Source organism: Camelus dromedarius, chromosome 15, assembly GCF_036321535.1.
Source record: "Camelus dromedarius isolate mCamDro1 chromosome 15, mCamDro1.pat, whole genome shotgun sequence".
NCBI lineage: Eukaryota > Metazoa > Chordata > Mammalia > Artiodactyla > Camelidae > Camelus > Camelus dromedarius.
In genome coordinates this window covers 48,563,293-48,586,674 of record NC_087450.1, presented here as the reverse complement: position 1 = coordinate 48,586,674, position 23,382 = coordinate 48,563,293, and the positions used below count along the sequence as shown (strand labels likewise).

The following is a 23,382-nucleotide window of genomic DNA, read 5'->3' as shown; positions in this document are numbered from 1 at the left end:
ATCAGTGACCTTGTCCAAAGTAATTTCAATAAACCAACAGGAATATATAAGCCAGTGTGATGTAATTCAATACACCAACAGGAATATATAAGCCAATGTGATGGGGACGGAGGAGTAAATGGGGTGATGAGAAACATGGGATTTGGTCAAGAGGAGGGGAACAGATACGGGGTAACAACTAAAGAAGGTCACAGGGTCGAGAAGGAAACAATTCATTCTTTCACTATAAAATACCTTAGCAGAAAAACTGTTTTGGAGCTTTGGTAATTCTGATGCATTGGTACAAATTAAAGTCAATCTATTAACAGCAAAGAAAATATTAATCACAACTTACTTAAGCAAAGGACTTCAAAGTTTACAAAATAGTCTAGGTACATATCACTTTTTCTCAAGGCTGCGGATACAGGAGAAACCCCTTGACCCCATTTTACACAAGAAAAATCGAGTCTCAGGTGAGATGCCTTGCCCCAAGCTACCCATCCATCCTGGACAAACTTCCCTCCCATCTGTAAATTCATAATATTTCAGAAATGCTGATATATGTCACCCTGATTCTCATGAACCTCAGAGAACCTCTGTTAGTGAGACCAAGTATATTTTCTTCATTTGGAATTAGAGACTTGCCACAATTTGCTGAGAACCTGCTCCTCACTCAGGACAGGTCTCACAGCGGAATCTCGTGCGTTATTCCTTTTGGTCAACCAAGAGCCACCTGAGCAAGCATACGTGCTGCCACTCTGCCTCCCATCCAGAACCCTGAGCATCTTCCTCTTCTGTTTCTCTCCTGCCTTTCCCTTGGGCCCCAACACAGACACCTGATCTGGGAGTGCAAGTCCCCCGTAAACACGGACCACATGGGCACTCACTCAGGACTTAATCACCGCCATGGGTAAGTCATTTGTCTGCATGTGTATCTTATCTCTGTGCTAGATTTTAAGTTGGGCAAAGTTCCACCTCTTCACAGCCCTCTACCTCCCATCATGAAAGGCCTTGGACCTGTTGCAGGATGTTTTGCTCCCTCCTCTGGTTCTTCTAGTGGTTTGTACAAAGCCCCAGCGACTTAACAGTGCCTGTTCTTTCTGGCCTTGCTTCTCTTTGCAGCTCCCTGGGGTCTCACTGTCTAAATGCAAGAGGTTCTGTACTGATAGACAACACTGACCAAGATGAACTTGGCAGTGACTGGTGTTTGCCAGGTCACTCTGAGGACCATTCCAGCTGAGCACGGCAGGGGATGCCAGCTGCCCTGAGAGGCCCTCCCATCTCCAAACAGGGTCTGACACTTGCTCGCCCAGGACCTTGGCTTATCAAGCATGGCCCATTGCAGGCACTTCATGCTTCCTGCTCCTTCTCCATCCACGACAGAACTGCTGTTTCAAAGCTCTCCTCGGATATTTAAAGCATTTCAAACATTTCGTTGTAAAGAGGTTTGGCCCTTTTTTTTTTTACATTCCTCTCGTCACAAGCAGCAGCTTTAAAACTACTTTTAGGTACAGTGGGGAGTAGTTAGGGTTGGGAAAATTTGAAGCCTACCTTAAATAAATTCTGTAAATGTAGTTTCCTTTATTAGGAAAAGTGAAGACGTCACAGAAGTAAGAACATAGCTGCCTATGCTGTTACAACAAATTATGACTAACTTAGTGGCTTAAAAAACACACACACCTATTCTCTTGCCACTCTGGAGGTCAGAAGTCTGAGGCATGTCTCACGAGGCTAAAATCAAGGGGTAGGCAGAGCTGCATTCCATCATGGGGAGAATTACTTCTCTTGCCTTTCTAGCTTCTCGAGGGTACTCACAGTCCCTGACTTGTGGCCCCTGCCATCCTCAGCACCAGCGATGGCAGGCGGGGTCCTTCTGATATTGAATTGTTCAGACCTTCTCCCCGGTCACACCTCCCTCCCACTCACTCTCTTCCACTTCTAAGGACCCTTCTGCTTGCACTGGGCCCACCAGGATAATCTCCCTATTTGCTGGTAAGGTGATGAGCAGCATGGATTCCACCTGCAGCCTTTCTTTCCCTTTGCCATGTAACCTAATATACCCACAGGCTCTAAGGATTAGGATATGGACATCTTTGGGGGAGGGGGAGGCAGTATTCTGCCTCCCACAGTAGATAGAATTGGGGCTATGCTCAGCTCACGATTTAGTGATCCTGGCATTGAACTCTGAAATTCAGAAGACAATTTCAGAGTCGTCTGAATCATCCCCACATCCCGCCAGCCTCCTACATCCAAAATGGGTCTCCCGAGGTGCTAGCCACGTACAGGCTAACCCAACCTCAGGTCCCAGGGATACAAGCTAGAGCAGTGTCCTCTGCGATGCAGGAAGGGCCCTGATGACTAATCTTTGCAGAATTCATGGAAGTGCAAGCTCTCCGAACTGCTCTCCCTTCACCAGCTACTTAATGAATCCTCTCCGTGTCTTTGGTAAATCATATTGACTGACGGCACAGCATGCTGAAGGCTCTCTGCTAAGTTGGCTAATTTCTCATATATATTAACACTGTCACTTCCATCCATTGAGTGGGATGCTCAGCTATGTCAGCTGTGATTGTACCCCAACCATTTATGCCAGCGCATGTGCTCTTGTAATGATGTAGTTTAACTAAATGTCACATAAACCAATGGAAGACGAACACGAAAAGAGAATTGTTTTCTGTACACCAAGTAGAATGCCTTGGAAAGACTTGATAAAGATGAGTCATTTCAGAAAAGGAAGGAGCAGGCCATTAGATGGTAAACAACGTGGAATATAGGAAATACAATCATAAGAATCTCAAAGGATTTTGCAGAAAAGCAGAAGTGGAGTCAATTGTGGGAAATTAGCTGCAGTGAAGAAATGAGCAGAATGTGAGCACAGAGGAAACAAGGTGGGGGAATCCTTGATGATTTGAACGAGCAGTGTAAGTGACCCCAGCCTGGCTGTACTGGCTGGAGAATGGGTTAGGTCTGACTGATGCAAGCATCATATGTCATCCACCCGAGGATGGATTTGAGCATGGTTCAAAAAGTGCTGTACACATACGGGGATGCTTTCTAAAAGGGGGAGCAGGACAGCTCCTTCTCTGTTCCAGCAGCTGCCCTTCCCCCAAGTCCTCCCTGCCTTCCTGCCCGGACCTAGCAGGGGTATTGGAACTGCATTCTGTCTGAAAATTCTGTCATCCTGTGTGTGATCCCAGGCTGACACACCAGGCCATTGAAATAATGCTTCTCTAAAACCCACTTCCAGAAAATCCCAGCTCTTTGCTTGGTAACGTTATGCTTCTGAAGACAACACTTAATTTGGGGAATATGGACAAGCATCTGGTGACAAATCTGACCTCAACCTCCTTCTTGCTCACTAGCATGTCCAAAGAAGAGGGTAAATACTTTCTTTAGTCACAGCCTTCAAGGGACTTGTGCCTATACACACAGAGAAGTCAGACGTGGGTCCTAAATGAATTCAAGACAGTGGAGGAAGACAAACCACGAGCCCTGGATACACATTTTCCCTACTCTTTTTGTTTTTTCCTGTAGGTTTTCAGAATGCAGAGTCTGATGTCTGTGAGATTAGGGTCTGTGGCTGCTCTAGAAGGAAGAATTGGGTCATAAAATGAGCTAGAATCCTGGTACTTCTGTGCAGATGCCACACAAAACACACGGAATCCATGTCCCCAACCCTTTACCAGCCCTAGCCCTAAAGGAGCAAGGCAAATGTAGATAGATGGGTCAAGAAATAGATATTTTTTGTAATTTCAAAACCAGAAAATAAAGCAATAGACTTTAAACTAAAACAAGGTAATTGACAGTTTAAAGGAAAAGGAAGCTGTGTAAGTGACAGAAATGTCTCATATACTAAGCAAATCAACAAATGGTATTTTAAGTTGGTGAATCATACTGGAATTACTATCAGAAGAATTAAAACCAGACCAGTTAAAAGAAGGTGTGCGACAGGGAGAGAACGTTTTCTTTTCATTGGATACTCTCTTGTATTGTTTGAAATTGTACATAAATAGTAAAAGGACTAGGAAAACGTACATTAAACTTTGAGAAATGTGTTTATGTAGAGAAGGGGAGAGGAAAGTGGTGGGGAAAAGAATCCATTTACTTTTCGCTCTGCCTAACCTCTGTATTATTCCCAGTGAAAGCGTGCCCTCCTTGAAATTTGAAAATTGATAGTGGGTGGTTATACTTTTATCAAGCACAATTTTATAAAACTATTTAAAATATTGCTGCTGTGGAAGACAAACGGCTTGGAAAATGTTCACAATATGTGGCCAAACTGTTAAGAAGAGCCTTGCATCCTGTTCCCACCTGGGCAAAATGAACCGACCATATTCAAACAAATTGTTTCTGGGCTTAAAATATGTTTAAATTACCTGTTTTGTCAGTTATAAAAAGTTTAACAACTTGCTAGAAATAATCAAGTTAAAACAACAAAAGTATAAAACTTACAGCAAAATACTCAAGTGTTCTATCCCCTAGAAATAACATTTTAGTGTAGAGTCTTTCAGATTTTTTCTGCATGAATTTAGAAATGTTTACTCTATGCATATATACATATACACACAGACACATGTATGATTTATTTAAAGAAAATGCGATAATTCCTACTGTTCTACGAAAATAATAAAACAGTTCAAAAATATGTGTATCATTCTTGCACAAGGGCCTTGTTAATTTTTCCTGAATCCTTCTAAGCTTATAATGTGAACTGCTATAGCAAGGAAAGTGTTTAAAATATTACCAAAATTATAAAGACTTTTGAATTTAAAATGAGTTCAAAGACAATTAGCTTAAAAAGCCCAAAAGGCTTTATTGAGCTAACAGTACATTTAAAAAAATGAAATTAATTTTAAAGCATTGATTTTTTTTCCTAAAAATGTGAGACATTTAAATTGTTTTTTAATTCAGTGTTTCAACTCAAGAAATTGAAATTAAGTCAATTTAGCTTTTCTACAGTGTTTGCAAATAGGTCTTAGTATTCATATGGCCTAAACACCACAACATGCCACCTTCTGGTTGTTTGCTTTTCCCCAGAAAGCTGGATTCAGCAATCAGGAGGCTCGCCCTGAACAGCATTGCTTGGGGAATGGGTGATGGTGGGAGAACACCAGTTAGTTCTTGAGACTCAAAGCATCGTTGAATGTGAAGGTTCTATGCATGTACCTTTTAAATGGATGGCATTGAAGTTTTAGACTAACCCTTGTTCTAGGGAAATCTAATCTTGGAAAAGCTTCATTCACTAGCTCTAAATATTGCTGTCCCCTGGAAGGCTGCCACCTTGGCCTCAGTATCTGCTATCTTTTTCCTATGTGGTTCACCTTCGAACCAAATTACATGTCTGTGATCCCTGCAAGGAAGGCAGATGGGAAGATGGCCTTCACTGAGAACTAGAGTAAGAAGGCACTTCTGAGTCCAGTGGCCCCTCTGGGACACTGACACATCACGGTCTTGCACAAGAAAAGGAAGGGCCACACCCCTAAATGAGGCCACAGAGTGGGGAACCCAGGCTTCTGATTGGGGAATATTATTCATGGAAGCATTTATTAAACCTCCCTTATGTGTAAAGCAATGCAAAGGAAAGCATATCCATTAGGGAATCAAATTTTTGTGTTTTAACCCTAGGGCCCTCGAGGAAATAATCAGATGAGCTTGGGTAAATGATCTAACCCTGTGACTCATTTCCCTAAATGTAAAATGGGGGCAGTAAATAATACCTCTGTAATGTCATTTTTAAACACTATCTTGACCCAGTTTTGAAGACCTACCTATAGCCCAGTCAGTTCCCCCTGTAAATCCACCCTTATCATCCCAGGGCTATGTTACAGACAACTCTTGAGAGCCCTTATGGGCCAGAGCCTACTGAAAATATTCAAACTAGCTAATCTTAAATCTGCTGCCTCTGCCTTGCTCTTTCCTTCCTGCAGAAACCCCAGTAAAGGTGCTTGCCCACAGTGCCCCTTCTGGTGCTTTATTACCAACCCTGATGCTTCCCCAAGTGGCCCTGCATGGCAGGCTGTGTTCTTTCCAGGGAACTGTGGCTATAACAAAACTGCATCTTTCTGTTTTCTCTCTCTTGATCTGTGTTTGGCTTAACTACATTTCACCCAAGGTAATATGGTAAAAATAACCTGTCCTGCATAACCCACAGATTGGTTTGGAGATATATTAAGATAATGGATATGAAAACCCTTTGAACAGTTGGAGGGATTACAGACATATGATGTGGTCAGAAGCACCCTATTCAGTACTGAAGAGAAGGAAAATCTCAGGTAACAGATGCACATTGTGGTCACATCATTAGTGGCCTCACTACTGAGTTCCCTCCTTACTGGCCACACTGAAGACTAGTTTTCCTAGATCCCTTGCACCTGGGCAGAGCCAAGTGATTATTTCTGGCCAAAGGCTGTGAGTGGAAACGACATGTTTTAGTTACAAGCTGAGGTAAGGAAAAACCTGCAAGACATTCTACCTCTATCTTCATTTAGCGATGAATATGGAAACCATGCGTGGAGACTGTAGAAACACAAGATCTAACAGCCTAGATCACTGACCTAATACATGCTTGGGAGTGCCTGAGGGTTAATATGACCTGTAGCAAATTTTACTTGAGTGAGAAATAAACAGACTATATTCCACTAGAATTTGTGATATTTTATAGATATTTTTTAAATAGTAAGAGAATACTACAATCTGGCTATATATTCTACAACTAAAAATAAAATGGAAATTTTATTTTCAGAAAAACACAAATTATCAAATCACCATAAGAAGAAATGGAAAATCTGAATAGCAATAGGCCTATTAAAACAATTTGACTTTTCATTTAAAAACTTCTAATGAAAAAGTAGAGATGTCTTTACTGGTGAAGTCTCTCAAACATTTAAGAAATAAATAATACAATTTCTATACCAAGACCTTTACTAAGCAGAAGATGTAAGAACATTTTGCAACTTATTTTATTATGCTGATATCAAAACTAGACAAAGGTAGCATAAGAAAACTGAAGACCTTCATGAATATAGAAGCAAAATTGCTTAATAAAATATTAGCACATCAAATAGAGCAATAGATAAAAAATACATCATGTCAAAGTGGGGCTTATTCCAGCATTGGAAGATTGGTGTAACATTCCAGAATCAATCAATATAGTTTACTATATTAAGTAATAGGGGAGAAAAACCACATAATTCTATGAATAGATGTAGCAAAATAACTTAACAATTTTTAACACCTATTCATCTTTTAACTTGGTAGAGTATTTATGAAAAACCTTTAGCTAACATAATATTTAATGGTAAAAACTAAATTATTTCCCATGAGGGACAAAAACAAGGCAAGGATGTTTGCTCTCATTAGTATTATTCAGCATTGCACTAGAGTTCTAAACTCAATAAGGCTAGAAAAAGAAAAAAAAAAGCATACAGGTAAGGAAAGAAAGAATAAAAGTGTTTTTATTCATAGGTATCATAATCATACACAGAGAAAATTCTAAAAAAAACTAGAGAAAAACTTTTAGAACTGTTAAGTTGAGTAGAGTTTCAGGAAACAAGATCAAAAAATTAACTATACTAAAACAAGTGAAAATTGAATTTTAAAAATATTTAGACTACATCAAAAATTAAATACTTAGGAATAAATCTAATAAAATATGTGCAATTTCTGCTCATTTAAAACTGTAAAATTTTGCTGAGAAAAAATACAGACTAAAATAAACGGATAGAAATTACGTGTTCATGAATTGAAAGACTCAGGTTGTTTATTCTTCCCTAAATTGATACCTAGATTCTACTCAATCCCAAATAAATTCTCAGCAGGATTTTTTTTAAGAAAGTGATTTGATTTCAAAATGTATTTGGAAATGCAAAAAATGTAGAATACCTAAAACAGTTTTGAAAAAAGGGGAAAAAAATGGAAGAATTATATAACTTGGTTTCAAGATCTACTATAAAGTCAAAGTAAGATATAAGGCTAAACAAATAGATCAATGGGAAAGTATTCAGGATCTGAAAATAGACCTATGCACATATGGTCAATTGATTTCTGGGAGCCAAGGTATTTCAATGGGAAAAATATAGTCTTTTCAACAAAAGTGCTGGAAAACTGAATATTTATATGGAAAAATAAAGCCATCTATTACTTCATACTATATATAAAAATTAACTTGAAATGATTATAAGATTAATGAAAACTTAAAACTTTAAAACTTTAGAATAAAGCATGGAAAAAATCTTGTTGCCCTTCAGATAGGCAAAGATTTCTTCTTAGATAGAAGAGAAAAAAATACAAGCCTTATAAGGAACACATTATTAAATTGAACTTCATCAAAATTTTAAAAATTTATTCTTCTAAAAATACTAATAAAATAATGATAGTCTACAATAACATATTTGCAATACCTGTATCTGAAAAAAAGATTTGTGTCCAGAATATATACCATACTCTTACAACTCAACAATATGAAGTCCATAATCCAAATGGACAAAACATCTAAATGGAAACATCAAAAAAAAAGAAATTATATAAGCATCTGAAAATATACCCCAAGTCATTAATTATCAGGAAATGCAAATAAAAACTACTGTACACACCAATATAGCCAAAATTTTAAAAGACTGGCAATACCAAAAGTTGGTCAAGACAGCGAGCAACTGAAACTCTGTTAGGAGTGTATGAGAATTGTTGGTAGGAATATACCACTTTGGCAAATAGTTGATTGGTTTCCTATACTTTTTTCATATTAACCAGGAATGCTCCTTTGAGCTATTTACCCCAGAGAAGTGAAAGCATATACTCACAAAAAGATATATTCAAAATTTTCATAATAGCTTTCTTCATAATAGCTCAAAACCAAAATCCACTTCAATATCCATCAACAGGGGTATAGATAAGTTTTGTTATACCTATACAATAAATACCACCCTCCTATAAAAAGAACTAACTACTGACACATACATTAAAAAGAGTGTATCTCAATGAATGGATAAAGAAAATGTGATATACATATAATGGAATATTACTCAGCCATTAAAAAAAGAATGAAATGCTAACATTTGCAGCAGTGTGGATGGACACAGAGAATATCATGCTTAGTGAAATAAGTCAAACAGAGAAAGACAAATACTATATGCTATCACTTACATGTGAAATCTAAAAAATAATACAAATGAATGTATATGCAAAACAGAAGCAGACTCAAAGCAGACTCAAACCACAAACTTATGGTTACCAAAGGGGAGATGGAAGGAGGGAGGGACAAATTAAGGTAATGGGATTAAAAGATAAAAACTACTCTGTATAAAATAGATAATCAACAAGAATATATTGTATAGCTCAGGGAACTATAGCCATTATTTTTCAAGACTTTATAATGGAATATAATCTGCAAAAATACTGAATCACCATGCTGTACACCTGAAACTAATACAATATTGTAAATCAACTATACTTCAATTTTAAAAGGGGTATATCTCAAAAACATTATTCAGAGAAGGCAAAAGCACTAGCAGTATGTACTGTATGATTCCATTTATATGAACTTCTATAATACGCAAATCTACTGTATAGTCACATAAAGAAGATCAATTGTCACTTAAACAAAATATGTGGTCATAGTGATGGACTAAAAACAGGTAGGAAGGAACTTCCTGGAGTGGTGGAAATTTCTATCTTTACCGTGTATGTGGTTATATGAGTGTATATATTTATCCAAACTCACTGAATTGTACACTTATAATGAGTTCATTTAAATGTATGCCAATTACATCTCAATAAAGTTTATTTAATTTTCAGAAAGGTAATCAGTGAAAGGTACAGGAAGCTTGGCAAGATGAAAACAAACAGAACCTGAAATGTATTTTAAATCCCTATTTCATGGTAGAAATGAGGTGGGAAGCCCCATAAAAAGACCAGCAAGACCCCCAGGCAGGGTCACTACTTTCCTGCCAGCACCATCCGGTTCCCTGGCCCAGCAGCATCATCTCACTTTTTGCCTCTGAAAGGGCTTGCTTCTAGGAAAGCGGAACTTACCCTGAAGAGTATATTGGTTCCCTGAGCTAACTCCTGATTGGTCCATTTATAGCACCTCATTTGTATGGAGCTCCCTCCTGATTGGCCTATTTCTATCACTCCTGATTGTCCCATTCCTACAAAGCTCATTCCTGATTAGTCAATTTTGTTACACCTTATTTGCATATGATGTTGCAAAGTCTAGACTGGCAGCCTATAAAAGCCTGTGTAAACCTACAGACAGGGTCCAGAGCTTGGAGTGTTAACTCCTTTGGGCTCTTGTCAGCATAATAAACCTGAGTTCTCCAACCCTCCAAGTGCTGCTTGGTCTCTCTCCTGGATCCAGGTTGCTGTTACAACTGATCTGTAACACTGAACTGTAACACACTTTGCTGCAACAGAAATATAGAAAAAAGGACTCTAATCATCTTCAGACACCTGTATCCATCTCTGAGTACTGTGTATATAGAAGAAAGTTAGCATGCATGACCTAGCCGTCCCTTTAAAAGAATCATCTGAAACAGGAGTATCAAAGACATCTATGAAACAAAAGCTTGAGCACCTTCTTTTACCTAATCAACACAGACTTTCTAGAAGCAATGAAGAACTTGAAGAAAGATGCGTCTTCTTTCACAGGCACCACCCAACCCCTTCAGTAAAAAAAATAAACAGAAGAAATCAAAAGAAGAGAATACAGAGAAGCCTGGTACTTGAATTCCAGCGTCTCTACTCACCAGCCCTGTGATTTTGGCGAGGTACTTAACCTTTTCAGATTTGATCTTCTCATCTGTTAAACGAGGACAGAAAATACAACTCATGAATTCTTTGCAAACATTAATGGAATACCGTAAGGAAAATGCTTAGCAAAACTTGCAATATAATATACTTGCATTAAATAATGGTTATGGGGAAAAGGTAACTCTTGTTATAGGAGGGTTTTGTCAGATAGTCCTTTTTATTTTATATCAACGTGAGTTCCCCAGCATTCCTGGGGTTTCAACCATGTCTTTAAAGCTCTATAAGTTCTGCTGTTAGAATATATTCAAATTTTTTAAGACACTAGACAAACGTTTTATATATTGTATTATCATTTTTCCCTTTGTTTATTGTTTCTTCTGTAGGGAAACTAATGGAAATGTAAAAAGAATGTCTGGATAATTAATTTCAGAAGCCTAGGGAAAGCAGAGGGGACAGATCTGGCAGTTTACAGTTAGTCTGAATTTACTTTATTCTGCAGAGTTTGGAAGGAAATGATGTCACCACTTGGAGTGTGAGGAAGGAGGAATTTCTTATCTGACCTTGTGGATGCTGAGACATCTCTAAGTTTTAAATAAATGTAATGGCTGACCATCCTCAGTGTTTAAATCTTACCCATCATTCAGGCTTATTCAACTATTTGTTTACAGTTTCTAAATTTACTGAAATCTGTTCAACTGTTTTCAGGCAACAAACAGATGGAGTTTAGTATTGGTGCATTCAAATCATCAGGCTCACAAACGGAGAAAACGGACTCAGTCTAAGAACAGACTGCATTGTTGAAGATAAAATGAAAAGGTAACCTTTACACACCAGCATTTAACTGCTGGAAAGTTCCAAACACTGATGAAAACAGTTGGCTGTCCATCTGGAAAAGGTATTTAAAATTAACTTAAATGCAGAGTGCTATTTTAAGGTAACAATCGCTTCCTATGGATGTCCATTCTGTTCAAACGTAGGCCTCAAAGTCATAAAATATAACATTGGTATCTGTTAAAGGCTAAACCGAGAAATATTAAAAATTTTAAGAGGTTTTTTTTTTTTTTTTGAACAAAAATCGATTTCAGTCAGGTAGCGCCAAACCAGAAGTGTTGACGAGTGCTCCACCTACAGGACAGATTTTTATGGAGAAAAGGCAGAAGCAAAGTAAGAAAATCATTGATTGGCTTAAAGTCTAGTTTGTTGTTTGCGATTGGTTGTCCTCGGGTTCAATTTTGTAACCTTCAGACATACAGGCTTAGATTTTGGTTTGTCTACATAGGCCACCATGGCTTTACAGCAATATCAGTCTGATGGCCTCCTGCAACTCTAAAAGTTACCACTGAATCACTCTAAAATTGAGAAAGGTTGAAGGTAGCAACAATGTCAGCAATTTATGATGAATTCAAACTATGAAAATGCCAGATGTTAGGCTATAACATATATATGAGTGCCTTTAACAAGTTTTCCTTTTCACACCATGATTCAAGGATTTAAGTTTTTTTAATTTTTTAAGTTTTCATTTATTTTGGGGGGGTAATTAAGTTTATTTATTTATTTTTGGTGGAAGTACTGGGGATTGAACCCAGGACCTCATGCATGCAAGGCATGCACTCTACCACTTGAGCTATACCCTTCCCCCTAAGGGTTTTAATAAAGTGTTCTAATCAGTAGCAGAATGCCTGACCAAAGCTATTAGCCTCAGCATTAGAAGGCTAAAAGGTAACACTGTCCCAACTATGTCATAGCTACTAAGAGGGTATGGCAGTAATTAGCCTGGAAATATGGTTAAATTACTTAAGTGTTACCCAGAATAAATCAGGGAGCAGACACACCCCAGCTTCCAGAATTAAAATCACAGTGGACTCACACAGCAGGTTAGTAAGTCCTTTTGGGAATTTTGTTCTGTCTCCAAAGTATGCAAGTTCATAATCGTGGCCAGAGGATGACAGGTCATTGGAACAACATCAGATTCGTATAGTCTCTTCCATGACTGCATGGCTCCCTTGTATTCCTTAGCAGAGACTAAGTTTAAGAAAGGTGAGACAGACACAGAGCTCACTAAGACATCCATGTGCTCCTCTACATGTCACAGCCTCCCTTGTGATTGGGCTGGAGCCATGTAACTGGGCTCCGGATAGGAAAAGAGTGGAAGTGATAAACCACTTTGTGGCCTGACTATTAAAAACATTTCATCACGGGATCCAGCCCTCTCTTCCCCTTCTATGGCAATGCAAGAAGTCATGATTTAGCCACTAGATGGAAGCAGTCTAGGACTCAGAACTCAGTGTGTGGAAGAGACACACAGGAGGAATGCCCAATATACACTGGGTGTTGCCTCAGAAAGATATGGACGTCCTCTTTTCTGTTACTGTTATTAAGCCAGTGGGATTTCAGGATTTATTTGTTACTGCAGCATAACCTACCATAAGCTGACTAATATAAAGCTAATAAAAAGGATCTTTCTGTTTTGACTATAACACAGCAGAAAATACTTTTGATTCCTTTTATGCCTGATATGTCCCTGAGAGAGTTCTGTTATAAAAGATAACTTTGCTTGATATTCAATCAACAAGAGGGCTTAGATGTATAAAAGAATAATTTCAGCCACTTTCCAAAATTAAGAATCACGTAACCTTCCATTTGTACAGCAATACCAGCTTTTTTCATAATGCTTTCATGCACACATCTTCACAACAGCCCTAGAACTTTTTTTAAAGTGTATAAAATCTCAACTTTACGATTGAACAAAGTGAGTAACAGCAGGATTTTAAGTAAGATGTCCAGTAACTCAGCAAGTCAGAGCACAGACGAGAGACAGGCTGCTGCCTTTGGCCCTGTAATCAAGAAATGCTCCAAGCTTTCAGCCTTGTTGCAGATTTTTACAAGCTCCTCTTTTAATAACCTTTCTCCATTGCGTTCCTGACTTATTACCTCCCTGGCTCCCAGCACTCTTATTTATATGCAGACTCATTCCAGCTGCACATTCCAATGTTTATGCTGTGTTTACTATGTTGTCTTCCAACTAGAGTCCATTATCTGCTGAAACAAGAAGGATGTTCACGAATAAAACACAGCTTGCCTGTGGCTGCCAGACCAGCCGAGCCCATCGCAGGGGGCAGAGATGCATCTTTGCTGATGGGGAGTAAACTGCTGTTTTCATATGAGCTTCCCCTTGGGTGGCTCTCACAGTCGGAGAAGGACGAGAGGACTGAGAGCATGTGACTTACTTCAGGGAACCAAGCCATGTGCCATTTCAAAGTCTCATTTCCAGGCAAGCTTTGCCCTCTGACCAGAAACCAGGCTGCAGGGTAGATTGGCCATATTCAGAGCTGCTGATGGACTTGAGATCAGGGAGGTTGCATTTGTAGTCAAATTGACTTAAACAGAAGAAAGAAAGACTATATGAAGGTGGTCGGAATACTTGACCTAAATTGACTACTTGGATTGAACATAGCTCAAAGCCAGGTTCAAAAGCTGTCACTACGCTTCCTGTCTGAATCACCCATCTGGCCCGTCTAGAGCAATTACAAGAAGAGCTGTCTAGCTTAGGCGGTGCAGGAAAGCCTGGGAGGAGGGCTGAGCACGGGGCAAACCACTCTCACCAAGAGCCCCAAGCCAGGTTAAGCCCCTCCCTCCTCCCTTCTGCCAAGTACTAATGGCCATTATGGAAGGTGGTAAAAATGTAGACTAATGTAGGCACGATGTAGAGCCTGCTGGCTTTGAAGTCGACAGTTATGTTTTCAAAATCTGGCTCAGTGCTTAATAGCTGGGCGACCTTGCTCAAGTGACTTAATATCTCCGTGACTTGCTCTTCTCATATGTAAAACAGGAAGTAAGAATAACTTCCTTTGTTGAGTTGTTGTAAGGATTAGGGATTATACATGCAAACATTCACACACATGTATAATGCTTGGTATGTCATAAGCCCTGGCATATGATCAGTCCTCAGTAAATGGTAGCATCTTAGCTGTTTTTATAATTACGATTATTAAATGAAAAACTGCGTATTTGTGCCCTTGCTCTGATCTACCTCTCACCATCTCTATGAAAGCCATCTGTGCGGTATCAGCCCCTGAAAACAAACAAGCCCCCTTCATACGGAATAGAACCCGGCACAGTGCCCAACGCTTAGTACACACTCAATATACATTTCTTGAATTGAATTAAATTGAACTGAATTGTGCCCAAAATTTTATATCCGTAGGCAGCTTCTTCGGTTTGCTTTATTGGCTTCGATATTCATCTAAAAATTAAGCTTGGCTTACTCCTGCCTGGAACTTCTGAGTGTTTTGGCTCAAGTTATGAAATGTTTATGACTTTATGTATGAAGAATTTTATATTTTATCAAGTGCTTTCACATAATTATATTAATACTGTGGTGCAGTTAAAATAAAATAAGAACAAAACTGATGGATCGATCGTGTTTCTATCTGTATGCTGCACACTTTGGATGGGTCTTCTGAGAAAAAGTGGAAGCGATCCACAAAGAGGCTGTGGAATTATAGCCAGGGATGAGAGTTTAATACTGCAGAGTATTAGTGTCATGGCTTCCAAGTCCGTGGCGGGGTCTTAAGATGAGAAGGGGACTTAGAGGTCATCTGGTCCTACCCCCAGCCCAGGCAATGTCTGCCAGCTCGTCTCAGGGAAACTGTGAACAGTGCTGGCTCCACATGCATTGGCACCGACCCCAGTCCACGCTGCCAGGCCCTGGGGCAGCAGGTGCCCGCAGATGAGGAGGGGCTCACAGACCTGTGAGGCTTGTGTTGACCACTGCATACCAGGGAACCTTGCCTGGTCACCTCCATCTTATGAAATTAAACAGGAAAGTGCAAGGTTTGTTGAACTGAATATGCTTTTAAGGCACAGAGCTCTAGAGCCTAAGTGTGTTCATTTGGGCACGTATTCACATTTCAAGGTCTAGATGCAATTAATACAATGAGGTCACACAGCGGGCATAAAGCGCAGTGCAGTTCACACACAACCTCTCACTCCTGGAGGTCACGTGTTACTTTTTAAAGAAGATCTGGTTTGGTTATTAACCTAGATTGCATTTAGTGCACATGTCCTTCATGAAAATGTTTCTGAGTGCTTCCTTTACATCCTTGGGAGTGAGCGGTGGAGGTGAAGTCATAACCTGCAAACTAAGGTGGTCTAAGATCCAGTCCAGGCAGTGACCAGGTGAAGGCATGGGTGTCATTCCTCTTCATGCCAGGGTCACGAGTCTACAGAACGAGGCTCAGGTAGCTCTAGCCACCCTGGCTGGACGATGGCAGGCCCCTTATCCGCATGCCCGAAGATCTACTTACATTTTAAATCACTGCTGTGTCCTGGGGTTACATTTTGATAGCTGCCGAGTAGTTAAATTCAGAATCTTTCCTCTGAACAGTAAATAGTTTACTTTTCAAATAGCATAATTTTTGAAGTTTTTATTCCTCACCATCACTGTGTTAAGAAAGCTGTCAAGTTTTGGAATTTCATGGAGAAATGTGAAGTGGCCTTTGCAAGTGCCAGATGAACCCTCTGAGGCCTGACATTCTAAACGTGACGGCTCTATTTACATATATATTGTCCTTCCTAGGAAATGCTGTAGGTTTAGATTTGGGATTACTGTATATAGACAGCTTTGGCTGCCACAGGGGCCTTGTCTTTCTTATATTCATGTATGCATTCATTTATTCATTCAGTCACTCATTTATTTACTTAAAAAGTTTATTGTTTTGTCTTTGATATCTGGGGAGGTCTGGGCTCCTGTTCTGCCAGTAAAGATGGTGACAGGAGTCAGGAGTCAGGTGCCTAGAGTAGGGAACCCAAACACCCAGGTTGATAAGAACATGGATCCTTAACAATTTTTATCCTACCCAAGGAATTTTCAGTCAAGTAAAGAAATTGTATTGCTGTTCACCTAGAGTTCACTTGACTTAACTGTGAACATATGAGATCCTTCCAGAGGCCTTCTCCTAAGAAAGCCAGTTTGTATCTATCCTTGCATTAGGCTGGTTTTTCTCTTTGCCGCTCTTCTCTTTGGCTGGAGTTTTCTGGACATGGCTCATTAAGTCTTGCTGAGAAGGCAAATAAAGCTCCAAGTGGATTGCTCTTGCCCTTCAAAATGCGGCTGAAGAAGGAACAGAATTTCAGGGAGTACCACCCCTGGGAGGAAAAAGTTATATCAGCGTCCAGTACCTACCATAGTTGCCAATAACTCCAGCAAGAGTGGCAGCAGTTGATGCTAATTACAGTGATCTGAACTGTAATGTCACAGCTCTGGATTAAGAGCACACATGTATCAGTCTTCCAGTGGGACACTTACAAGCACCCTGAGAAACAGATTCAGTGTCCTCTTTTTTCAGAAGGTAAAACCGAGAGCACAAAGATCACATGGGCTACCCAAGTCCCTCTTCAGTTAGCAGAGGGCTGAGTTGGGATTCAAAGCAGCCATTGGGCTACACTGCCTTCTTTAGCCAGATACCGTATTAAAGAGGCAAAGAATGGAATCACAGACATGGCTGAAAGTTTTAAGCTTTCATAATGTCCCCACATTTATTATTTGTTTCCTCATTTCCCCTGTAGTGATAATCAGTAAGAGTCAAGTGCAAGAGAAACAGTGCCTCCCAGATTACGGAATACCAAGGGATATAACAGGGATAAGGACAGTAAAAAGAAAAGAAAGGTAGTCTGAGTTGATAGATCCTGCTTCAAGGAAGAGAGCGATGTAAGACCTAGATTTAGGAAGAGTTTCTGGAATATAACCATCACAAGGCCTCTATGCTTCCCCACAAATGTCTGAAAGTTTTGCAGAAGAGCAGAGAACCTTACTGTATAAAGAATGAGAAGCTTAAATCAAAATGTAATTTATGGATTTGTTCATTATTTTCCATCACTTGACCTACTTAGTTCTCCTTAATCATGAATATGCACATAGCCATGCCCCTAAGAATGAGCACACAACTGGAGATGAGGAAAGATGATGAGGAAGGTATCTGCCTGGTGTTCATTCAGTTCATGCATTCAAGGAGTGAGTAGATACTGAGTCCCACTTCAGTGCTGGGTGCCACGATCAGCAATGAGAGAACAGAGGACTCGAGCACAGCACCCTTGCCTTGAGGGACTGATACAGTATCTTGTATTTGGGGTGGAGGGAGTGAGAAAGATGATCTATTCAGAGGAGTGATGGCTATGCACATGTGCATCAGGTATGGGGGACACAGGCAGTGGCTAAAATGTCTTAAGGCCGTACATTATCCTGGGTGACCAAAGAATAACCACACATTTTTTCTTCGGCAATGTAGTTCTCATACGTGGGAATAGAGAAAGCCACAATGCCAGCACGTTCTGTGGAGGAAGAGCTAGAGAGAGATGCTCAGAGCTTGCACCTCTCTGTGACAATGAGAAAGCGTCATGGCCAGTTCAAGACAAGCCACAGGTCCACAGATGGGGAGAGATTAAAATTCCCAAAACAATCAGGTCATATATGTACTGGGCAATTGTGTTAACCTTTACATTTATGTTTTTGTTTTGAACAACATAGAGTGGCAATGGAGAGGTGAGGTCTGGCAAAGAGTCACTAGGAGGATAATATTTGGTGTTAATATTGAAGGCTGGGAAAGAGTATATCAAGGAAAAAGGAAAAGAAGGGAATTCCAAGTACAGGAAATAGTGTATGCAAAGAAGGTGAGGGAGAACAAGGCAATTTATCCCCCTAGCACTCAGGGATAAGCCTTCCTTCTACTCAGGGTCACCACAGGTAAAGGAAGATCCTACTAGGGGTTAGTAACTTAAGGTGTGCCCTGACAATAATGCTGATAATAAAACACACCTTATTTTTCTTTTGCATAGGATTGTACTCCAGTCATCTAGTTCCCAAAGGTGGAATTTAGGTCATTTATTTTTTTAAATATTTATGGAACAGATTATAATCCTGGCCCCATGTGGGTAGGTACTGATGTGAGAGGGAGAGAATCTGAGTGGGGGTGACAGAACTGGTGTTATACTTCATAAGGCATCAAGCCAATGGTCCAGTAATGTAGGCAGAAGGCACTCATATTTCTAAAAACAAGGCAGTGGGTAATAGATGTAAAGAGGTGGAACTGAGCAGAACCCTGTGTCCTCCCCCAATCCCGCCAAGTACAAAGGCCCCTCCATGTCCCCTGACACTTTAGCTGCCACCAGAGGGGCAAAGCTGACTGCATGATGACCAGTCCGCAGCTGTGACATAAGCTGCTCCGTCTTGAGCAGTACCGAACCCATGGCCAGCACAATGCCAAGAACTGGCCTTAAGAGAATGGGATTAACACTATTGCTCATAATAATCCATATCTTTGTGGTCATCAAAATAATTGTAGCTTGTTCTGCCCATATATGTAAACAGGCAACTAAAAGTGTCAGCAAACAGATGCTTCAAACCCGTGTTGATATGTTTCACTCTAACACCTCAACGCCCTTTCTCAGCATAAAGAAGTGAGAGAAGATGGACCTTCATCCCTAATCGCATAGAAATGGAATGATATCTGATGGGGGGGGATTTGTAAGCAGCTCTTTGAAGGAAACCACCCTCAGGAGGAAACCCCTTTTCTGGGTCAATTTAAGCAAAGCTACATGTAACTAACTTTTAAACCTGGTGCCTCCATGCCCTACTCATCTCTGGCCCAAGCACATCTTTCAAATCTTTTGATCACACAATACCTTGCCTAACCTATTGGTTCTTTCTGTAGATCAAAGAAGCACGAACAAAGAATAAGTAATTAATGGTTGACCAGATTTCTTTCCTAGCTTTCCCTTCAGTAATCTCATGAACAAACTGTGTGAACAAAATAGCATCTAAAGATAGTTCACAAGAAGTCAACGAGCCTGCACGTAGCGGGGGATGGCAACGACTCTGGCCCCAATCTCAATGATTAACTAAGATTTTTTTTTTCCCCTTTAAAAACCTTCATGGCCAAGCAGAATTTTCAGAGTTGGTTTTGGGGAGACACTGAGTCTACCATCTCCCCAGATTGCCAACATTCTAATTAAATTAAACTCCTTTCTACCAACAATTGCCCCTCGGTATTGATTTTCGAGCAGCGAGCAGCCAGACCTGAGTTAAGTAACAGGTTCTTGGAGAGAATGGATGTTGGAGGAGGTAGAGGCACTCTTTCTTTGCCAAATGAATTAAGTGACTTGACAGATGAGGCAAGGAAGAGGGCGCTGGGCATTCCAGGAAGAGAACAGGCTATTCAGCAATGCAAAGAGCCAAATGTGGTGTAAACCTGGGGATGAAAAAATTATAAAGTATATATTAGCAAAAAATTCTAGAGGGCCTTAAAAGCCAGGCTAAGCTTAACCTTTGGTAGGCAATGGAGGACCCCTGAATTTTCTTAAGCAAGGCAGTGACTTTAGAAAATTAACCTGTCAGGGAGCATGCAATAACAGATATCCAAGGGGAAGAGAGGCAGAATGCCCAGTTGAACCAGTATCATCTGAGTGTGCAGTGATGAGAACTGCACTGGAGTTCTGATGGTGGACGCAGAGACAAGGGAAACACACTGAGAGATGATGAGTGGCAGTGATTTATACTGTGTGTGAAACATTGAATGAAATAAAACGTGTGAAGGAAGGTGTAATGTTGTGGAGAAGGTGCCAAGGTGTAACAAGAAAAAGGATGTTCTCAACAGTTGTTCACAATACTAAGCACGCCTTGAAGAGTTACGGAGATTGTTCTTTTAGAAGGATTGGGGAAGCCATTCACCAGTGACACACACACAGCAACCACAGCACAACCACCACAGGGTGGTTATTGCTTTTCTACCAGAAGACTCACCACTTCCCTTTCCCTGAGCCTCACCAGTAGTTCCCTCTTTTCCACTCCTCCAAGCCAGACAGTCAAAGAAAAGCGAAGCAATCTGTGGGACGCCATTCAATGTGTCATCTATTCAGGGCAGCCAGGGAAGTGTGAGATGATGCACCAACTCATCCCAAACTGTCCCTGAACCGGAGGAAACAAAAGCCCCTCAAAATTATACACAGTTCATTGGGAAAGCAAGTAGGAAATATTTTGCGACGTGAGAGATGGAGGGTAGGAGGATAGAACCATCGGGATCCTATCGGCTCCCTGGTGCTTCATTTTCCTTATCATGGCTACATGGAGCCCTACTGATAACCTCAGGGATGGGAGAGGATGCGTGGTCCAGAAAGAGTGCCTTGAACACCGTGTGGTTCTGCTCTTTCTGTTATAGGAAAAGTAGGTTCTGCTGTCCAAACCTGTCCCCCTGGGTCCTTCCCAAAGGCTGCCTTTCCACAACAACAATAAAGGATGAGACGCTGCCCGCAGGAAGGCTGCAGGAGGCCCTGCCCCTTTACACTGAGCTCATCTCCTCGTCCTGAGCCAGCCACTCTCACGGCGTTAAACTCTCGTCCCCGTTTTCAGAGGGAGCAGCACGCATCTGCCTTGCAGAGACCCAGGCCGCCGCAGACCAGGGGCCCGTCGGGGCTTTCTGACTCCTTGTAAGTCATGGAGACTTACTGCCTTCAGAATGACTCCTTAAGAATATTCTAAAGTCAGTGGACCTAAGGACTTAAATAGTCAAATATTAGAGAAGGTTTTGTAAGTGGTTCTTTGCTGTGGCCCTCAAGTGATAATAAGACATCAGTCTTCAAAAGGTTTCTCAGTTACTCAGCAGGGGATATCTGCAGAATCTTCCTGGTAAATAAGTGGCTGCCTCTCTGAAGACAAGACTAGAAAGCAAAGGTTAAGGAAATGGCATCAGGAGCCACAAATTCTTGGAGGCTGATGCTCCTCTACAGACAGTGATATTTAAATCCCATGAAATCTGTGCCCTATTTTAACTAGACCACCCCAGTCAATGAATCCATCTCTTAATTTATTTAGAAGTTGTTTTTTTCTTTAAACTATGACAGATTCAATTTCCCCCGAGATGCACCATTCCAAAATCAATGAAGACCCGTGTCTTATATTTATATGCAGTTCAGTGGGAGAGAGAAAAAGATTTTTGGATCCTTGTGGCTAGAGATATACTTTTAGGTAACTTCAACTCATTAATTAATTATGGCTATTAAACAAATGTTTACTATCTGCAGTATACTAATCAATATGTCAGAGAATTAAAATATATATATATATATATATATATATATATATATATATATATATATATATATATACACACACACACAAGCCATCTTTATCTTTAAGAGGAGTAGAGAACCCTGCAATTTCACAGGAAATCAGGATCAGACAAGGAAAGCAGAACTGGGACACAACAGCAGTAGGAGAGAATTAGAAATAATGCTAATCATAATAATAATAATAACAAAATGTGTAAATAGCGCACAGCATAAGTCAAGCACTGTTCTAAGTATTCTGGATACGGTAACTCAGTTAATCCTCTCAACAGCCCTGTGAGGTGGGCGCAGTATCCATCTCCATTTTACAGATAAGAAAACTTCACTCGTGGGAGGTAAGCACCTTACTCAAGACGGTAAAGCGAGTAAGTGGCAGGGCTGGGTTTTGAACTACGCTTACACAGCTTCACTCCAAACGCCATACCCTGAACCACTGTGCCGTTGGATCATGGTGCAGAATGCTCAGGAAGGCCGCCTGTGGGGACTAGGTTGTAAGTCAGTCTTAAAAGATGTGCTAGAATCTGGAAGTGTGAGGAAGAACAGAAACAACCTTCCAGATAGTCTGAACCATGTGAGCCAAGTTCCAGAGGCAGGGGCAACCATAGAGGGGAGGACAGCACATGCAGAAGTATGTGGTCCCTGGAGCCAGACTTTGCAGCTTCAAATCCCGGTGCCGCCATTTACTCGCTCTGTGACTTTGGACAAGTTCCCTAACCTCTCTGTTGTCCTAGGTTTCTTACTGTAAAATGGGCATTAAAAAAATAGTACCGAACGTTAAATTGGTAAACGTTTGTAAACCATGTAGAACCACCCGCGATGCATAGTAAGGGTCAGAGGAGGCTTTTTTGAGTGGGTAAATATAAATTTGGGGCACTGAGAGACTGGCCTGGCTCTAAAGCTAAATGATACTCAACTAATTGTCAGCATGCATCTTCCCTTATTTCCCTCCTCATCAAGAATCATCTCCTTGGCATCCCAACATAATTTTCACTTGGGGGTAGAATTAGAGAACAGCTCCTGGCCAAACCCTGTGATTAAGGACACCAGTGCAATTGTCATCAAAATACCACAAACATTTACCCAGAGCCTACATGTGCAAAGCATTTTTAGGTTGTACTTAGTAATTTAAAAAAAAAAATGGAAGACTAAATCGCAGTTTGAACGCCTCTGGTGGAACCAGTTGCACTGAAAGCAGGTGGCTGTATCAGGCCCATGGCTGACTGCAGTGCAGTCCAGATGTGGCTGATCCCCATGCTCAGAGCAGCCCCAGGAGTGATGGAATGAGTCAAGGAGGTCAGGAGCCCTTACTAGCTCATTAGTGCTATCTGGATTTAAAAGAGAAATTCCCAAATCCCAGGAGGTGGCTCACTGCTTGGAACAAAACCCAGTGCATTAACATCCTCGTATTCCAAAATGATCCCCGAAGCCCTGCAGTTACGCTGATGGAATGTGATTTATACCAAGGCAAGTGATGCCAAGGCCCAGGCCGGGGAGGCAGCTGAGCAAGGGAAGAATTGAGAATGCGATGAATTTCTCTAT

At 40.6% G+C, this 23,382-nt stretch overlaps 1 protein-coding gene and 2 non-coding genes across 4 annotated transcripts in view; all 3 read right to left on the bottom strand.

The window, feature by feature from the left end:
- Positions 1-23,382, bottom strand: part of LOC105095726 (uncharacterized) — a 433,324-nt gene that overhangs the window by 51,705 nt on the left and 358,237 nt on the right. For both annotated transcript variants that reach the window (XM_064494705.1, XM_064494703.1), the window contains exon 5: positions 10,722-10,774. In XM_064494705.1, the coding sequence (XP_064350775.1) occupies positions 10,722-10,774 (53 nt within the window). The remainder of the gene's footprint in view (positions 1-10,721; positions 10,775-23,382) is intronic.
- LOC116157589 (U6 spliceosomal RNA) lies at positions 4,600-4,702 on the bottom strand. The gene has a single exon (XR_004141715.1). It is a non-coding gene; the product is annotated as a U6 spliceosomal RNA (small nuclear RNA).
- Positions 12,287-12,361, bottom strand: TRNAA-UGC (transfer RNA alanine (anticodon UGC)). The gene has a single exon. It is a non-coding gene; the product is annotated as a tRNA-Ala (tRNA).